General features: G+C 42.4%; 1 protein-coding gene and 21 non-coding genes across 22 annotated transcripts; 1 reads left to right on the top strand and 21 right to left on the bottom strand.

The window, feature by feature from the left end:
- Nucleotides 1-148: 148 nt before the first annotated feature.
- On the bottom strand, nucleotides 149-230 carry trnas-gcu (transfer RNA serine (anticodon GCU)). The gene has a single exon. It is a non-coding gene; the product is annotated as a tRNA-Ser (tRNA).
- A 392-nt stretch (nucleotides 231-622) lies between these two features.
- trnas-gcu (transfer RNA serine (anticodon GCU)) lies at nucleotides 623-704 on the bottom strand. The gene has a single exon. It is a non-coding gene; the product is annotated as a tRNA-Ser (tRNA).
- A 629-nt stretch (nucleotides 705-1,333) lies between these two features.
- Nucleotides 1,334-1,415, bottom strand: trnas-gcu (transfer RNA serine (anticodon GCU)). The gene has a single exon. It is a non-coding gene; the product is annotated as a tRNA-Ser (tRNA).
- A 392-nt stretch (nucleotides 1,416-1,807) lies between these two features.
- trnas-gcu (transfer RNA serine (anticodon GCU)) lies at nucleotides 1,808-1,889 on the bottom strand. Its single transcript has one exon. It is a non-coding gene; the product is annotated as a tRNA-Ser (tRNA).
- Nucleotides 1,890-2,044: 155 nt separating this feature from the next.
- On the bottom strand, nucleotides 2,045-2,126 carry trnas-gcu (transfer RNA serine (anticodon GCU)). The gene has a single exon. It is a non-coding gene; the product is annotated as a tRNA-Ser (tRNA).
- Nucleotides 2,127-2,281: 155 nt separating this feature from the next.
- Nucleotides 2,282-2,363, bottom strand: trnas-gcu (transfer RNA serine (anticodon GCU)). The gene has a single exon. It is a non-coding gene; the product is annotated as a tRNA-Ser (tRNA).
- Nucleotides 2,364-2,518: 155 nt separating this feature from the next.
- trnas-gcu (transfer RNA serine (anticodon GCU)) lies at nucleotides 2,519-2,600 on the bottom strand. Its single transcript has one exon. It is a non-coding gene; the product is annotated as a tRNA-Ser (tRNA).
- A 392-nt stretch (nucleotides 2,601-2,992) lies between these two features.
- On the bottom strand, nucleotides 2,993-3,074 carry trnas-gcu (transfer RNA serine (anticodon GCU)). The gene has a single exon. It is a non-coding gene; the product is annotated as a tRNA-Ser (tRNA).
- Nucleotides 3,075-3,703: 629 nt separating this feature from the next.
- On the bottom strand, nucleotides 3,704-3,785 carry trnas-gcu (transfer RNA serine (anticodon GCU)). The gene has a single exon. It is a non-coding gene; the product is annotated as a tRNA-Ser (tRNA).
- A 392-nt stretch (nucleotides 3,786-4,177) lies between these two features.
- Nucleotides 4,178-4,259, bottom strand: trnas-gcu (transfer RNA serine (anticodon GCU)). The gene has a single exon. It is a non-coding gene; the product is annotated as a tRNA-Ser (tRNA).
- Nucleotides 4,260-4,414: 155 nt separating this feature from the next.
- On the bottom strand, nucleotides 4,415-4,496 carry trnas-gcu (transfer RNA serine (anticodon GCU)). The gene has a single exon. It is a non-coding gene; the product is annotated as a tRNA-Ser (tRNA).
- A 155-nt stretch (nucleotides 4,497-4,651) lies between these two features.
- Nucleotides 4,652-4,733, bottom strand: trnas-gcu (transfer RNA serine (anticodon GCU)). The gene has a single exon. It is a non-coding gene; the product is annotated as a tRNA-Ser (tRNA).
- Nucleotides 4,734-4,888: 155 nt separating this feature from the next.
- Nucleotides 4,889-4,970, bottom strand: trnas-gcu (transfer RNA serine (anticodon GCU)). The gene has a single exon. It is a non-coding gene; the product is annotated as a tRNA-Ser (tRNA).
- An 866-nt stretch (nucleotides 4,971-5,836) lies between these two features.
- On the bottom strand, nucleotides 5,837-5,918 carry trnas-gcu (transfer RNA serine (anticodon GCU)). The gene has a single exon. It is a non-coding gene; the product is annotated as a tRNA-Ser (tRNA).
- Nucleotides 5,919-6,073: 155 nt separating this feature from the next.
- Nucleotides 6,074-6,155, bottom strand: trnas-gcu (transfer RNA serine (anticodon GCU)). Its single transcript has one exon. It is a non-coding gene; the product is annotated as a tRNA-Ser (tRNA).
- Nucleotides 6,156-6,310: 155 nt separating this feature from the next.
- trnas-gcu (transfer RNA serine (anticodon GCU)) lies at nucleotides 6,311-6,392 on the bottom strand. Its single transcript has one exon. It is a non-coding gene; the product is annotated as a tRNA-Ser (tRNA).
- Nucleotides 6,393-6,547: 155 nt separating this feature from the next.
- On the bottom strand, nucleotides 6,548-6,629 carry trnas-gcu (transfer RNA serine (anticodon GCU)). Its single transcript has one exon. It is a non-coding gene; the product is annotated as a tRNA-Ser (tRNA).
- A 155-nt stretch (nucleotides 6,630-6,784) lies between these two features.
- On the bottom strand, nucleotides 6,785-6,866 carry trnas-gcu (transfer RNA serine (anticodon GCU)). Its single transcript has one exon. It is a non-coding gene; the product is annotated as a tRNA-Ser (tRNA).
- A 155-nt stretch (nucleotides 6,867-7,021) lies between these two features.
- Nucleotides 7,022-7,103, bottom strand: trnas-gcu (transfer RNA serine (anticodon GCU)). The gene has a single exon. It is a non-coding gene; the product is annotated as a tRNA-Ser (tRNA).
- Nucleotides 7,104-7,258: 155 nt separating this feature from the next.
- Nucleotides 7,259-7,340, bottom strand: trnas-gcu (transfer RNA serine (anticodon GCU)). The gene has a single exon. It is a non-coding gene; the product is annotated as a tRNA-Ser (tRNA).
- Nucleotides 7,341-7,495: 155 nt separating this feature from the next.
- On the bottom strand, nucleotides 7,496-7,577 carry trnas-gcu (transfer RNA serine (anticodon GCU)). Its single transcript has one exon. It is a non-coding gene; the product is annotated as a tRNA-Ser (tRNA).
- Nucleotides 7,578-7,810: 233 nt separating this feature from the next.
- LOC137068551 (uncharacterized) lies at nucleotides 7,811-16,903 on the top strand. The gene is made up of 12 exons (XM_067437362.1): nucleotides 7,811-8,193; nucleotides 8,294-8,450; nucleotides 9,106-9,192; nucleotides 9,377-9,529; nucleotides 10,216-10,353; nucleotides 10,884-10,967; nucleotides 11,517-12,007; nucleotides 12,123-12,450; nucleotides 12,558-13,359; nucleotides 13,456-13,665; nucleotides 14,864-15,279; nucleotides 15,575-16,903. The coding sequence occupies exons 2-12, from the start codon at nucleotides 8,304-8,306 to the stop codon at nucleotides 16,742-16,744; spliced, it is 4,026 nt and encodes a 1,341-aa protein (XP_067293463.1). The 5' UTR covers nucleotides 7,811-8,193; nucleotides 8,294-8,303; the 3' UTR covers nucleotides 16,745-16,903.
- Nucleotides 16,904-17,957: the final 1,054 nt, after the last annotated feature.

Here is a 17,957-nt window from a genome sequence, read left to right as displayed (position 1 = left end):
TGCTTGGAATTGGAATGTGGTGTTTTTCTGCAGCTATGTTTAGGATGATTACGTTAAAGTGGTTAAACGTTAAAGCGGTGGTAGGTACATTAAAGCAAAGTGCTTCAAACAACTTTGCCTGGCACTCTCGAACACTAAAGACATCAAACGACGAGGATGGGATTCGAACCCACGCGTGCAGAGCACAATGGATTAGCAGTCCATCGCCTTAACCACTCGGCCACCTCGTCACGTGTCTGCATGAAACTGGGATGTGATGTTTTTCTGCATCTATGTTTAGGATGATTACTTTAAAGTAGTTAAACGTTAAAGCGGTGGTAAGTACGTTACAGCAAAGTGCTTTAAACAACTTTGCCTTGCACTCTCGAACACTAAAGACAACCATCGACGAGGATGGGATTCGAACCAACGCGTGCAGAGCACCATGGATTAGCAGTCCATCGCCTTAACCACTCAGCCACCTCGTCACGCGGCTGAATTAAAATGGGATGGGGTGTTTTTCTACAGCTATGTTTAGGATGATTACGTTAAAGTGGTTAAACGTTAAAGCGGTGGTAGGTAAATTAAAGCAAAGTGCTTCAAACAACTTTGCCTGGCACTCTCGAACACTAAAGACATCAAACGACGAGGATGGGATTCGAACCCACGCGTGCAGAGCACAATGGATTAGCAGTCCATCGCCTTAACCACTCGGCCACCTCGTCACGTGTCTGCATGAAACTGGGATGTGATTTTTTTCTGCATCTATGTTGAGGATGATTACTTTAAAGTAGTTAAACGTTAAAGCGGTGGTAAGTACGTTAAAGCAAAGTGCTTTAAAAAACTTTGCCTGGCACTCTCGAACACTAAAGACAACCATCGTTGAGGATGGGTTTCAAACCCACGCGTCCAGAGCACAATGGATTAGCAAACCATCGCCTTAACCACTCGGCCACCTCGTCACGCGGCTGCATTAAACTGGGATGGGGTGTTTTTCTGCAGCTATGTTTAGGATGATTACATTAAAGTAGTTAAACGTTAAAGCGGTGGTAAGTACGTTAAAGCAAAGTGCTTTAAAAAACTTTGCCTGGCACTCTCGAACACTAAAGACAACCATCGACGAGGATGAGATTCGAACCCACGCGTGCAGAGCACAATGGATTAGCAGTCCATCGCCTTAACCACTCGGCCACCTCGTCACACGTCTGCATGAAACTGGGCTCTGGTGTTTTTCTGCAGCTATGTTTAGGATGATTACTTTAAAGTGGTTAAACGTTAAAGCGGTGGTAGGTACATTAAAGCAAAGTGCTTCAAACAACTTTGCCTGGCACTCTCGAACACTAAAGACATCAAACGACGAGGATGGGATTCGAACCCACGCGTGCAGAGCACAATGGATTAGCAGTCCATCGCCTTAACCACTCGGCCACCTCGTCACGTGTCTGCATGAAACTGGGATGTGATGTTTTTCTGCATCTATGTTTAGGATGATTACTTTAAAGTAGTTAAACGTTAAAGCGGTGGTAAGTACGTTAAAGCAAAGTGCTTTAAAAAACTTTGCCTGGCACTCTCGAACACTAAAGACAACCATCGACGAGGATGGGATTCAAACCCACACGTGCAGAGCACAATGGATTAGCAGTCCATCGCCTTAACCACTCGGCCACCTCGTCACACGTCTGCATGAAACTGGGCTCTGGTGTTTTTCTGCAGCTATGTTTAGGATGATTACTTTAAAGTGGTTAAACGTTAAAGCGGTGGTAAGTACGTTAAAGCAAAGTGCTTTAAACAACTTTGCCTGGCACTCTCGAACACTAAAGACAACAATCGACGAGGATGGGATTCGAACCCACGCGTGCAGAGCACAATGGATTAGCAGTCCATCGCCTTAACCACTCGGCCACCTCGTCACACGTCTGCATGAAACTGGGCTCTGGTGTTTTTCTGCAGCTATGTTTAGGATGATTACTTTAAAGTGGTTAAACGTTAAAGCGGTGGTAGGTACATTAAAGCAAAGTGCTTCAAACAACTTTGCCTGGCACTCTCGAACACTAAAGACATCAAACGACGAAGATGGGATTCGAACCCACGCGTGCAGAGCACAATGGATTAGCAGTCCATCGCCTTAACCACTCGGCCACCTCGTCTCACGTCTGCATGAAACTGGGCTCTGGTGTTTTTCTGCAGCTATGTTTAGGATGATTACTTTAAAGTAGTTAAACGTTAAAGCGGTGGTAAGTACGTTAAAGCAAAGTGCTTTAAACAGCTTTGCCTTGCACTCTCGAACACTAAAGACAACCATCGACGAGGATGGGATTTGAACCCACGTGTGCAGAGCACAATGGATTAGCAGTCCATCGCCTTAACCACTCGGCCACCTCGTCATGCGTCTGCTTGGAATTGGAATGTGGTGTTTTTCTGCAGCTATGTTTAGGATGATTACGTTAAAGTGGTTAAACGTTAAAGCGGTGGTAGGTACATTAAAGCAAAGTGCTTCAAACAACTTTGCCTGGCACTCTCGAACACTAAAGACATCAAACGACGAGGATGGGATTCGAACCCACGCGTGCAGAGCACAATGGATTAGCAGTCCATCGCCTTAACCACTCGGCCACCTCGTCACGTGTCTGCATGAAACTGGGATGTGATGTTTTTCTGCATCTATGTTTAGGATGATTACTTTAAAGTAGTTAAACGTTAAAGCGGTGGTAAGTACGTTAAAGCAAAGTGCTTTAAACAACTTTGCCTTGCACTCTCGAACACTAAAGACAACCATCGACGAGGATGGGATTCGAACCAACGCGTGCAGAGCACCATGGATTAGCAGTCCATCGCCTTAACCACTCAGCCACCTCGTCACGCGGCTGAATTAAAATGGGATGGGGTGTTTTTCTACAGCTATGTTTAGGATGATTACGTTAAAGTGGTTAAACGTTAAAGCGGTGGTAGGTAAATTAAAGCAAAGTGCTTCAAACAACTTTGCCTGGCACTCTCGAACACTAAAGACATCAAACGACGAGGATGGGATTCGAACCCACGCGTGCAGAGCACAATGGATTAGCAGTCCATCGCCTTAACCACTCGGCCACCTCGTCACGTGTCTGCATGAAACTGGGATGTGATTTTTTTCTGCATCTATGTTGAGGATGATTACTTTAAAGTAGTTAAACGTTAAAGCGGTGGTAAGTACGTTAAAGCAAAGTGCTTTAAAAAACTTTGCCTGGCACTCTCGAACACTAAAGACAACCATCGTTGAGGATGGGTTTCAAACCCACGCGTCCAGAGCACAATGGATTAGCAAACCATCGCCTTAACCACTCGGCCACCTCGTCACGCGGCTGCATTAAACTGGGATGGGGTGTTTTTCTGCAGCTATGTTTAGGATGATTACATTAAAGTAGTTAAACGTTAAAGCGGTGGTAAGTACGTTAAAGCAAAGTGCTTTAAAAAACTTTGCCTGGCACTCTCGAACACTAAAGACAACCATCGACGAGGATGAGATTCGAACCCACGCGTGCAGAGCACAATGGATTAGCAGTCCATCGCCTTAACCACTCGGCCACCTCGTCACACGTCTGCATGAAACTGGGCTCTGGTGTTTTTCTGCAGCTATGTTTAGGATGATTACTTTAAAGTGGTTAAACGTTAAAGCGGTGGTAGGTACATTAAAGCAAAGTGCTTCAAACAACTTTGCCTGGCACTCTCGAACACTAAAGACATCAAACGACGAGGATGGGATTCGAACCCACGCGTGCAGAGCACAATGGATTAGCAGTCCATCGCCTTAACCACTCGGCCACCTCGTCACGTGTCTGCATGAAACTGGGATGTGATGTTTTTCTGCATATATGTTTAGGATGATTACTTTAAAGTAGTTAAACGTTAAAGCGGTGGTAAGTACGTTAAAGCAAAGTGCTTTAAAAAACTTTGCCTGGCACTCTCGAACACTAAAGACAACCATCGACGAGGATGGGATTCAAACCCACACGTGCAGAGCACAATGGATTAGCAGTCCATCGCCTTAACCACTCGGCCACCTCGTCACACGTCTGCATGAAACTGGGCTCTGGTGTTTTTCTGCAGCTATGTTTAGGATGATTACTTTAAAGTGGTTAAACGTTAAAGCGGTGGTAAGTACGTTAAAGCAAAGTGCTTTAAACAACTTTGCCTGGCACTCTCGAACACTAAAGACAACAATCGACGAGGATGGGATTCGAACCCACGCGTGCAGAGCACAATGGATTAGCAGTCCATCGCCTTAACCACTCGGCCACCTCGTCACACGTCTGCATGAAACTGGGCTCTGGTGTTTTTCTGCAGCTATGTTTAGGATGATTACTTTAAAGTGGTTAAACGTTAAAGCGGTGGTAGGTACATTAAAGCAAAGTGCTTCAAACAACTTTGCCTGGCACTCTCGAACACTAAAGACATCAAACGACGAAGATGGGATTCGAACCCACGCGTGCAGAGCACAATGGATTAGCAGTCCATCGCCTTAACCACTCGGCCACCTCGTCTCACGTCTGCATGAAACTGGGCTCTGGTGTTTTTCTGCAGCTATGTTTAGGATGATTACTTTAAAGTAGTTAAACGTTAAAGCGGTGGTAAGTACGTTAAAGCAAAGTGCTTTAAACAGCTTTGCCTTGCACTCTCGAACACTAAAGACAACCATCGACGAGGATGGGATTTGAACCCACGTGTGCAGAGCACAATGGATTAGCAGTCCATCGCCTTAACCACTCGGCCACCTCGTCATGCGTCTGCTTGGAATTGGAATGTGGTGTTTTTCTGCAGCTATGTTTAGGATGATTACGTTAAAGTGGTTAAACGTTAAAGCGGTGGTAGGTACATTAAAGCAAAGTGCTTCAAACAACTTTGCCTGGCACTCTCGAACACTAAAGACATCAAACGACGAGGATGGGATTCGAACCCACGCGTGCAGAGCACAATGGATTAGCAGTCCATCGCCTTAACCACTCGGCCACCTCGTCACGTGTCTGCATGAAACTGGGATGTGATGTTTTTCTGCATCTATGTTTAGGATGATTACTTTAAAGTAGTTAAACGTTAAAGCGGTGGTAAGTACGTTAAAGCAAAGTGCTTTAAAAAACTTTGCCTGGCACTCTCGAACACTAAAGACAACCATCGACGAGGATGAGATTCGAACCCACGCGTGCAGAGCACAATGGATTAGCAGTCCATCGCCTTAACCACTCGGCCACCTCGTCACACGTCTGCATGAAACTGGGCTCTGGTGTTTTTCTGCAGCTATGTTTAGGATGATTACTTTAAAGTGGTTAAACGTTAAAGCGGTGGTAAGTACGTTAAAGCAAAGTGCTTTAAACAACTTTGCCTGGCACTCTAGAACACTAAAGACAACCATCGAAGAGGATGGGATTCGAACCCACGCGTGCAGAGCACAATGGATTAGCAGTGCATCGCCTTAACCACTCGGCCACCTCGTCACACGTCTGCATGAAACTGGGCTCTGGTGTTTTTCTGCAGCTATGTTTAGGATGATTACTTTAAAGTGGTTAAACGTTAAAGCGGTGGTAGGTACATTAAAGCAAAGTGCTTCAAACAACTTTGCCTGGCACTCTCGAACACTAAAGACATCAAACGACGAAGATGGTATTCGAACCCACGCGTGCAGAGCACAATGGATTAGCAGTCCATCGCCTTAACCACTCGGCCACCTCGTCACGTGTCTGCATGAAACTGGGATGTGATGTTTTTCTGCATCTATGTTTAGGATGATTACTTTAAAGTAGTTAAACGTTAAAGCGGTGGTAAGTACGTTAAAGCAAAGTGCTTTAAAAAACTTTGCCTGGCACTCTCGAACACTAAAGACAACCATCGACGAGGATGGGATTCGAACCCACGCGTGCAGAGAACAATGGATTAGCAGTCCATCGCCTTAACCACTCGGCCACCTCGTCACACGTCTGCATGAAACTGGGCTCTGGTGTTTTTCTGCAGCTATGTTTAGGATGATTACTTTAAAGTGGTTAAACGTTAAAGCGGTGGTAAGTACGTTAAAGCAAAGTGCTTTAAACAACTTTGCCTGGCACTCTCGAACACTAAAGACAACAATTGACTAGGATGGGATTCGAACCCACGCGTGCAGAGCACAATGGATTAGCAGTCCATCGCCTTAACCACTCGGCCACCTCGTCACACGTCTGCATGAAACTGGGCTCTGGTGTTTTTCTGCAGCTATGTTTAGGATGATTACTTTAAAGTGGTTAAACGTTAAAGCGGTGGTAGGTACATTAAAGCAAAGTGCTTCAAACAACTCTGCCTGGCACTCTCGAACACTAAAGACATCAAACGACGAAGATGGGATTCGAACCCACGCGTGCAGAGCACAATGGATTAGCAGTCCATCGCCTTAACCACTCGGCCACCTCGTCTCACGTCTGCATGAAACTGGGCTCTGGTGTTTTTCTGCAGCTATGTTTAGGATGATTACTTTAAAGTAGTTAAACGTTAAAGCGGTGGTAAGTACGTTAAAGCAAAGTGCTTTAAACAACTTTGCCTTGCACTCTCGAACACTAAAGACAACCATCGACGAGGATGGGATTTGAACCCACGTGTGCAGAGCACAATGGATTAGCAGTCCATCGCCTTAACCACTCGGCCACCTCGTCATGCGTCTGCTTGAAATTGGAATGTGGTGTTTTTCTGCAGCTATGTTTAGGATGATTACGTTAAAGTGGTTAAACGTTAAAGCGGTGGTAGGTACATTAAAGCAAAGTGCTTCAAACAACTTTGCCTGGCACTCTCGAACACAAAAGACATCAAACGACGAGGATGGGATTCGAACCCACGCGTGCAGAGCACAATGGATTAGCAGTCCATTGCCTTAACCACTCGGCCACCTCGTCACGTGTCTGCATGAAACTGGGATGTGATGTTTTTCTGCATCTATGTTTAGGATGATTACTTTAAAGTAGTTAAACGTTAAAGCGGTGGTAAGTACGTTAAAGCAAAGTGCTTTAAAAAACTTTGCCTGGCACTCTCGAACACTAAAGACAACCATCGACGAGGATGGGATTCGAACCCACGCGTGCAGAGCACAATGGATTAGCAGTCCATCGCCTTAACCACTCGGCCACCTCGTCACGTGTCTGCATGAAACTGGGATGTGATGTTTTTCTGCATCTATGTTTAGGATGATTACTTTAAAGTAGTTAAACGTTAAAGCGGTGGTAAGTACGTTAAAGCAAAGTGCTTTAAAAAACTTTGCCTGGCACTCTCGAACACTAAAGACAACCATCGACGAGGATGGGATTCGAACCCACGCGTGCAGAGCACAATGGATTAGCAGTCCATCGCCTTAACCACTCGGCCACCTCGTCACACGTCTGCATGAAACTGGGCTCTGGTGTTTTTCTGCAGCTATGTTTAGGATGATTACTTTAAAGTGGTTAAACGTTAAAGCGGTGGTAGGTACATTAAAGCAAAGTGCTTCAAACAACTTTGCCTGGCACTCTCGAATACTAAAGACATCAAACGACGAAGATGGGATTCGAACCCACGCGTGCAGAGCACAATGGATTAGCAGTCCATCGCCTTAACCACTCGGCCACCTCGTCTCACGTCTGCATGAAACTGGGCTCTGGTGTTTTTCTGCAGCTATGTTTAGGATGATTACTTTAAAGTAGTTAAACGTTAAAGCGGTGGTAAGTACGTTAAAGCAAAGTGCTTTAAACAACTTTGCCTTGCACTCTCGAACACTAAAGACAACCATCGACGAGGATGGGATTTGAACCCACGCGTGCAGAGCACAATGGATTAGCAGTCCAGCTGCCGAAGGATAGTCCGACAATTTGAGGGAAATGTTGAAGAATGTTCAACTCCACAGCCAATCACGGCGAAGCACTATAACATTTGCAACCAATCAGAAAGCGCCATTCTTAACATTTTCTTGACATTTTCGACATTTGACCAATCAGAGTTCAAGGAAATGTTGCGAGCGTGTTTACGCTTGTCACCGCTAGTTGGTGTCAGGAGGCTAGTCAAGCTGTCAATCAAGTTTCCGAGCTGAGCCGAAGGTGGCACGAAGTAATGACAAAGTTCTCGGGGGGCGTGTCAGAGTTCAAAAAAAGTTCAGTAGAGGAGCATCACTGGCACGGAGGTCAGCATCATTTTTACGGAGATCAGGTCATCGGATAAAGTATATTTTTTATACAAAAAATACACCGCGAACAGGTAAGAAACCAAATTACACATTTGAATATGTTGTGTTGAGTTTATTTTGTAAAGAAACAATTTTATTAAGGGTAGTTTTGTCCAAAACGATTTAACCTAGGTCAAAAAAAATGTCTGGAAAAAAATCCCATAAAGCCATGTCGGAAAATGAATGGATAATTCGTCTAAAAAAGTTTGCCAGCACAGGAGTTTGGCCATCAACTGAGGGTAACAGGCCAGCTCCTCGACAGAAAAAGTGGTATGAGATGTATCAAAGGGTGAGTGTGTGCTTAGTTTTTGTGACCTTTTCATGAAATAAACGACTTAAGTGTTTGTTGACTTGCATAATTGAACATTAGAATCGTTTGTTTAATGTATTTGCATAACAGAGCAACAACTTAGAGTTCAGTACAAACATGTACCTGATCTCTTTCATTAGAACAACAAATTAGAGTTCAGTACAAACATGTACCTGATCTCATTCATTAGAACAATGCACTGTTACTTATGGTTTACACTAATGTAAACCAGGTATCAATATTATTTATTTATATATATATATTTATGTAAATAATGTTGCAGGTATTTGAGATTTATTTCATACTATAAAAAAAATACATGGAAGACTTTTTTGGTCTGGGAGGAGATTTGGAGATTTGAGAGAGAGGGGGCAGGGATGTTGGGGGATGGTTTGAAGGTGTGAAATTAAATGTTCCTCTCTTGTACCTCTCTTGTTCTTTTAATGGGGGAAACAAACTCATTCACTTTTTCTCTAATTTTACATTTTTGTGTCTCCCCTTCAAAGAACATATGACAAAAAATAATTTATATAAAAATAAATATGACACTTCCTGGAAAATGACAGTAAATCAATTTGCCATTCCAGTTTAGTTAGAAATGCATGTATTGTGTATTACATGTCAATTTTTACAGATTGAAAAATGTCCGATGCAGTCTCGCGGCCAGACAACTTTACTTGGAGCAGTCCCAAAGTGCATGTGTGGTTTTCACACTCAAAAGGTAACAATGTGAAGATGTTGCAAGTATTTATTTATTTATTTTTTAAATTTATTTTTATTATATATATATATATATATATATATATATATATATATATATATATATATATATACAGTATTAATTTACTAAACATTTTTCATCATTAAAAAATTATTGTATGTATTTTTGTGGTTGTCTTAAACAGGCCACTGTCTCTACTGGACTAGCACCAAGGGTTGTGGAACAACAGCCTTCCGCTACTGGGCCAGCACAGCAGAGTCAGCCTCAGCCTCAGCCTCGGCTCCAGCCCAAGACTACTCCATCTGTGACATCTAGGATTATACCAAGTTTGTCAAGGGTAATAACATTTTTCAAATTTTTACGTTTTAAAGTATAACAATTAAGTTGAAATATAATGAAGTACAGAAAGTAAAAAGCTGAGTTTTGGCTGGTATGTTTTTCACACCTACCAGCATATAAAAACAAATTAGAGTCACAAACAGCTTGCATGTCATTCATGTATAACAGAAATAAAAGGGGGCCTAAGACACTTCTCTGTGGAACTCTATTATTAATAATTGTTTCCTCAGAGATTGTCCCATTAATTTCTCTGGTAACATTCCACTTATGCACCATTAATTATACACATATTATAAATTCAGCCATTTAGCATCTACTTTGTGGCCATTACAAGTGTAATAACCAATTAAGAGGTTCATCTAGGTTGCTCTCTTAACCAAGAGGGTGGTAATACACACACAAAAAAATTACTTTTATACCATTGTCCAGCTTTTTCTCAGTTATTCAGCAAACATACAGCATGAACCACTTAAGGGACACCATTTTACAGAAAACAGTATGCATATTGTATTTAACTATACAGCAAGAAAGCAGTTCCTTTAATTAACACAATAAAATATAGGAACAATAGATTTTTTTTCTCATTTGCCAAATATGTCATTATATATTTGTTGCAGCAATTATATAATTTAATATATAATTTAAATTTAATCTTTTCATTGAAATTGTTTTTCCCTATTTTAGTTTACCAAGCCAAGATTTGGTGGGTCCCACATTGCTGCAGCAAAGCCCAATCTAAGTATGGCTAGGAAACCATCTCAGGTTGTTGACCAGCCCAGCCCAGCAGTGTCCGGTGATCCTATAACAAGCACCACTGTCTCTGTAAGTACTGGCATAATCCACATTGCATTCTATAAAGACACACTCCAATCCTGTACACTTTTTAGAAACATATTTTGTATTTCAGGAAATCTCAACGTAATGAACAATACTATATTTCAATTATCATATAGTGTCAATGCGGGCAGATTGGTAATATAGTTGAATATTAAGTGTCCCTAACTGAACAAGCCAAAAGCCAAAGCCGACTACAGTACACTACTGTTTAAAAGTTGGTGAGGGGTTTTTAAAGAAATTGATACTTTTATTCAAGAAGATGCATTAAATACATTTGAAAATAGATTCAAATAAGCCGCGATTTTAAAATGCAATAATATGTCCCAGTATTACTGTTTTTGACTATATTAATCTTCAATATTCTTTTTTTTTAAATACGATTATAGTATTGTATAATTTCATCTAGGATGAGTTAAAATTATCGGACAGTTATGTTTGACTGTTTCTCTTGTTATATATACAACATCTATTATATTTCACTTATATTTCACATCATATTTATTATAATTGTACAGACACAAGACCCTGGAGTTCCAGCCTCTGTCCCCAGAACCACTGCAGATGTGACCAGTCCTACAGAGTCGTGCAGTATTGTCTCTGTAAGTAATTTAAAAATTCTATTGGTTTATAAAAGTAATTGAATTGGCATATTAACTGTAACTTAACACAAAATAGCGTTAGCAGCTGACACAGTTTAAAAAAATGTTTGGAACATATGTATACATTTTTTTCTATTAATGTACGGTAAAGTAAGTAGTTGACATCCACTCCAGTAGCTTCCTAAAACACTTTCAAGCTGAATAAACAATAACCAAGTAAACTCATAATGTTAGGACTTGGCTCCCCAAAGGATCAACTTGATATTAAATTTAAAGAAATATTTACATTATTATTTACATAATCAGATGTTTAAAATATTTTAAATAAAGAGATGTTGTTTGTAAAATTACAGAGGATAATCTTTCCTGGCTTTAAGAATATTCATTTCTTTTTGGATGACAGTAGTGATTAATACAAAATTATATTTTATTTTAAAGTTTTGATGTAGCAATAATCACTGTTTTATGTGAGGGTAGTTTTGGAAAAATAAAGTGCTTATTGAACAAATGACCTTGCTAAACTAAATGTTTGGTATTTTTCTTTCACAGACTGCTCCTTCTGGAGCATTGCTGCAAGCTCCATCTGGAGTTCGACTGCATCGTTTGTGGTCGGAGACCTTGCCACAGGAAGATCACAGGTGGATTGCCAGCAGACTTTTTAAATCGGGACCCAAGGGGAAACCAGAGCTTCGTGAAAACCTACAGCTCTGGTATTACCCACCACAGCCAGCACTTACATACAATCAGGCTCCAGCTCCAGACAGATTTTTTTGCCATGCTCTGTTGCTGTGGATGCCATACAAGCTGTGGAGGGTCAAGGTTCTCTGTCCCAATCCTGCCTGTGGACAGCACCAGCTGACAGGAGGCGGTCTGCACAAAAGGGCACGGCAGGTTCTGGACATCGACAGGATGTACAACATGGTCACAGAAACCCTCATCTGTGCCAAGTGTAAAGCCTCGCATGTGTCTTGGAGTCAGACTGTCCTTCAACAGTTGGATCTGGGCCATCGATCTGAGTTTCGGGTCATCCTCACACGGAAGTGAGTACACTTTCATTCCACATCCAGTTGATAGTCCATCATCACATTTATTAGCAAATACTTTACAAAACAAATATGTAAAATATATAAATGTGTGGATTTTGCTTTTCCTAAGGTATGCCTGTGATATGAGGGTCATTCGGCTTCTCCGTGAACGTGGCCTTGGCAACAGTCCCACCCGGGTCATAAAACAACTGCGAGAGAACCACAGCGAGGAGTGGCTCCAGCGGTTGGCCCGGTACACCACGCAATGTGTGGACTTCCTCAATGGACCCGGGGTGTTGCCAGTAAAATTTCAGGAACCCCCAGAGCCTACAGTGGTGCCAAGCTGTAAGTGGCTGCTTACAGTCTACAGCCAAGACATCCTGACAAGGCTGGATGAAATCCATGCAAGGATTACATCCACCTATGGCTCTATCTTGAAGATGGATTCCACTAAAAAGGTTAGTGGTGGATTTTTGTTAATTTATGTTGTTTTTTACTATATCAAAGCATGGCAGTCTGCAGTTTCATTACATTTACAGCATGCTTCATATCATGTATATTACAGATCACCAAGAAGCTGGCTGGGACGGCAAGAGGAACGGGACTCTGGCTTACCTCTGTTGGCAACGAGTTTGGTCAGGTGCTCATAAGTGTGCTTACAGCCCAGGAAGGAGCAGGACTGGACATTATGGTGGATGGTCTGGTGAAACGGTACCAGAAGGCTGGTGTGGACCCACCTGCTGTATTGTACGTGGACTGTGGCTGTTGCACTGAGGTGGGCGAGACCAAGCTCAAAACTAGATTCAGAGGTTGGCCAGATCTCCTGATACGCTTGGACATCTGGCATTTTATGCGCAGGATTGCCTTGGGGTGTACAACTGATGCCCATCAACTGTATCCCATCTTCATGTCACGGCTGTCAGCATGCATTTTTGAGTGGGATGCGGCTGATGTTTCTGAGCTTCGCGTGGCAAAGAGAGAGCAGCTGATATCCCAGGGTTGGCCTGCGCTGACAGATGAAGATGTCCACAAGCATCTCACCAGGGGAGAGCTGGCCCTTCATTGCCGGAGGAGGACCCATGGAGAGGAGACTACCATCCTTCTCCTTGAGCGACTGCTTACAGAGCTCCTGAGCAGCAGGGGCAATGACTCCCTGGGTGTTCCTCTCCTGGACAGAGAAAGGATGGAGCACATCTGGAATGTCCAGAAGAAGCATGTTAAATGCATTCAAGATCCCCCTGGTGTTGTGCTCTATACAGAGACGGGGAGCTTAACCAAGGGAGGCATGCTTCTGAAGACATACAGATGTGCAAGGGGCTCTACTTCTCTCGAGTCCTTTCATTTACATCTGAACCGGTTCATCCCAGGTATGTCTTTGTCACATACAATGTGCATGTGTAAAGAAAGCTCATTAAGTGTCTGTGTTTCTTAAAAACCCGCCATATGCTTGTGTCTATTTACAGGAACCAGTGCGAACAGTCTGAACTTTCAGATTTATCTGCTGGAGGGTCTACACCGGTGGAACCAGGACCGGGAGGCTGCTTCCCTGTCAATGGAGCCATCAGCTTTGCGTAGTTACACAGGAGAACTTGTTCACTGTGTAAACACCAACTACGAAAAGCTGTTTGGCAGGAAAGTGGTCCCCACATTTTGTTCCCCTGCACGTTACACCGGTGAGAGAATTTGTTATTGTTCATGATTTTGCAATTTCTGTGTAATCTCAGTCAATATATTAGATATAACTCTATAGTCTACCGTATCATATTTCTTATGCAAATTTCTAAAGGCCTGTTAGTCCACTGACAGCAAGTTTGCTGAACCCAAGTTCAGTTTAATCAAAATATCCAAAACATTAAAAAAAACTTGGCAATACAAGAAACTGACGTTGACTTGACGTTGGCTAAACAAAACTCTCCAACAGCACGGCAGTTCAAAACGTTACATTCAATGCTAGACAAAGACTGAGGGCTAGAGATAAGGGCTAGACATAAGGGCTAGACATAAGGGCTAGACACAAGGGCTAGACACAAGGGCTAGACACAAGGGCTAGACACAAGGGCTAGAGAAGGGCTAGACACAAGGGCTAGACACAAGGGCTAAACACAAGGGCTAGAGAAGGGCTAGACACAAGGGCTAGAGAAGGGCTAGACACAAGGGCTAGACACAAGGGCTAGACACAAGGGCTAGACACAAGGGCTAGAGAAGGGCTAGACACAAGGGCTAGACACAAGGGCTAGACACAAGGGCTAGAGAAGGGCTAGACACAAGGGCTAGACACAAGGGCTAGACACAAGGGCTAGACACAAGGGCTAAACACAAGGGCTAGAGAAGGGCTAGACACAAGGGCTAGACACAAGGGCTAGACACAAGGGCTAAACACAAGGGCTAGAGAAGGGCTAGACACAAGGGCTAGAGAAGGGCTAGACACAAGGGCTAGACACAAGGGCTAGACACAAGGGCTAGACACAAGGGCTAGAGAAGGGCTAGACACAAGGGCTAGACACAAGGGCTAGACACAAGGGCTAGACACAAGGGCTAGACACAAGGGCTAGACACAAGGGCTAACCCTAACCCATTCTAGACAAAGACTAATGGCAAACATGAGGGCTTAAGTGCAGAGTAAAAATCATGTTACATGTAAATATCAAATATGATCAGGCTTTTGAGGAAAATGTATTTGTACGTCTCTCAATCATCACTGTATTGCATTATGTTTTGCCATCCACAATTAAAGGTTTTGCACCTCTGAATAAAAAAATGTTATCAGCTCTATTCTTACAATATCACACTATATGAGCTACTACAAAAGCCTAATTTATCAAATATCATACACAACATTTAATTTCTGCTTGTTTATTGTGTTTGTTTCAGGTGAGCTCATTGGAGTGCAGTACCTGTTCCAGCAGACTGGCCAGTCACTGCAGGACATGAATCCAGACTCTGAGCAGACCGCAGAGCTCATTGAGGACCTCAGTGTGGAGGAGCGAGATGAAGATGAGGGCTTCTGTGACATCAGCGAGGATCACACCATTACTGATCCGGAAGCTGTTCTGTCACCATCCTCCACACTCACACTGGGTTCTCCCACCCTGGTCACCAGCAGTGACATATCTGCACTGGGCTCCACATCCCCTTCACTGCTCCCTGACCCCACACATGGCCTCACACAGTCTCATTCATCAGCTGGACCTTCAGGGACTGCTGTCTCTCCTTTCCCCTCAGAGCCAGAGGATGCTGGTCAGGATGATGACGACGACGATGATGATGATGATGATGATGGAGAGATGGTAAATACCACTCCTTTGTATTTCTTTCAAATCAAGTATAATATTTCAAACAGTGATGAATTAACATCCATTGCTTTAAATCCAGACTTTCTACATATTCTAAATGTAAACGTAAAGCCTAAAGTCATAAGTAAGCAGGAAATATGCATCAAGTCAGATTTATTTCTATAGTGCTTTGATCTATACATATTGGGTCAAAAGAGCTTTTTTGTGATAAACAGGAAAATAACAGAATTTTCCATCAAATAGATGTCATGTAGTAATTTCTTTGTTTGTGTGTTTGTATTTTTAATAGGCTGTTGACTACCAAAATGTCCCGGGTTATCAGCATGTGGACAGGCTGGCAGAATATCTGGTGGAACTCCGGGGTCACACAACCCTCAGCCTGACCAACCAGGAAGCCAACACAATAATTGCTCTTTGGCAGAACCTGGATGACCAGGACAAGAAAGGGGTGGTGAAAGCAGCTCGTTACCAAAAGAGACTGCTGAGTGGACGCTTCAGAGTCCCAAAGAGGCCCACTCAGAACCCAGGGGTAGAGAGCACCATCAGATGTGTGCTGGGTGCAAGTGGCATAGCTGCTCAGTGGCCTGACTGTTGCCGTCTGGTGGAGACCATCTTCATCAGACTTTGCAATGCTCACCCAAGCCCCAAAAGAAAAGGCAAAGGAGCCCTGTCGAGATGGTCTCTGATCCTGCAAGACTATCGCAGGATAAGGCAGCTTGTACTGGGCAACGGCTTGGTGATGGGAGGGACGTCAATCCAGCTGGTGGAGGTTAACCAGAACACCCTGATTCAGTGGTACAACAACAGACAGAAAAAGCAGGAACTGTCTGTGCTGCTTCAGGGTATTCAGTTGCCTCAGCCCCTCCATGTTGCTCAGGAGCCTCTCCAGGTTGCTAAACGCTTACGGACTGAGCCAGAACAACCAGGGGAACAGCACCAGTTTAAGCTGCCAGAGAGCACAGCAGGTCAGGCAAAGCAGAGGCAGACTTCTGTTGGGCGACCCCCTCTCAGACCCAAGGCACCAGCGCAGAGCCAGATGTTGGTGACACCATCAGCCCCTGGACCATCACTGCAGATGGTACCAAATATTATGATACCAGCAGCACCAGGGTTCCACGGTGTGCCAGTGTTTCAGGTGCCAATGTACCAGGGAGTCCAAATGGTCCAGGGAATCCCAATGGTCCAAGGTGTTCAAATGGTACAAGGAATGCCAATGATCCAGCCACTGTTACAGCCTACAGTGGTGCGGGGAACCAGCTCACAGCCTGCTACACCAGAAACCATGCCTAAGAGACCCTACAGGAGAACTGTAGAGGCAAACACGTGCAAAAAATGTGGGCAATACAAAACCAGTGCAACGGGACATAGCCAGTACAGGGGCAGGGTGTATTGCCCACAGACTGAGACAGTTTGCAAGGAGGTGTGGTTAGAGGAAATGCGGCGAACCATTTCTAAATAATTTATCTTTTTTTTAATATGTATATATATATATATTATTGTATATAGCGTGAAATATTTTTAAACTTTATTTAACATTTTCTTTCTTGTTTTTGAAAACCTATTTATTGATTTTTACAATTGTACATTTAATATTTTAAAGTTGTTATTTAACATTTTATTGACCTTTTATGTTTGAAAATTTGTTTAACATTTTATTTTATTTAACATTCATTACTGTTCTGTTTGCATAATTGCAAAATAAAAACAAATTGGCAAAGTGATTGCATTTTGACTTTTTTACTTTCATATAACACTGCAGCAATAAAACATTTGTATATTAAAAGATCATTTGTACATTTCTTGATCTTGTGATAGACCTTTTTCAGCATATTGGTTATTCAGTAATGGGTCGCATCTTTGTTTATAATAATATAATAATAACACCGTTCCATTGATAATTGTATTTTTCTTTAAAGAACATCAAAAAACACAACAAACTATTTATGTGTATTTTATTAGAACTGGAACAGTATACATTAAAAAATATATTATTTCATTTAAATATAAATATTACAAAAATTTGTTTTGTTGACCTTTTTACTTTCATATAACACTGCAACAATAAAAAAATAATTTGTACATTTTCTTATTAATGTGACAAACATTTTTCAGCAAATGGGTTGCATCTTTCAAATACAGATTTGCAAAAGTCTTGTGTGAATGTAACCTAAAACAAATGCTTGATTAGATCAAATATATAACAACTAGTAAATAATAACAATATTGGTAATTTTATTTTTCATGAAAGAATATCAAAAACACAACAAACTAATTACATATGTGTATTTTATTAACACTGGAACAGTATGCATCCAAAAATGTGTTTATTTAATTCAAATATAAATATTACAAAAAGCTGTCTTTTGCTGGAATCGAACCCCGGTCTTGGTGAGCACCTGCAATAGAAAACAGTGTAATGTAAATGCGTGATTTTCCCACACGAAGTAACCGGAAAAGGCATCACAAGACATATGCTTAGGAAGAAAAATCTCTGAACGTCACATTTCACCCTTTCTTTTCTTCATTTTTTCCCTCTCTTCTTCCCCTTCTCCCTTTCTTCCTTCCCCCTTTTCTTCCCTTCTTCCCCGCCTTTGTTGGACTATTGTTCCCCAGCTTCAACGCCATCGCCTTAACCACTCGGCCACCTCGTCATGAGCGCAGCAGGTTTTAAC

This window comes from Pseudorasbora parva, unplaced genomic scaffold (genome assembly GCF_024679245.1).
Source record: "Pseudorasbora parva isolate DD20220531a unplaced genomic scaffold, ASM2467924v1 scaffold_92, whole genome shotgun sequence".
In the NCBI taxonomy this organism is placed as follows: Eukaryota; Metazoa; Chordata; class Actinopteri; order Cypriniformes; family Gobionidae; genus Pseudorasbora; species Pseudorasbora parva.
Note: the sequence above shows the minus strand (reverse complement) of the source record. Positions and strands in the feature narration are given on the sequence as shown.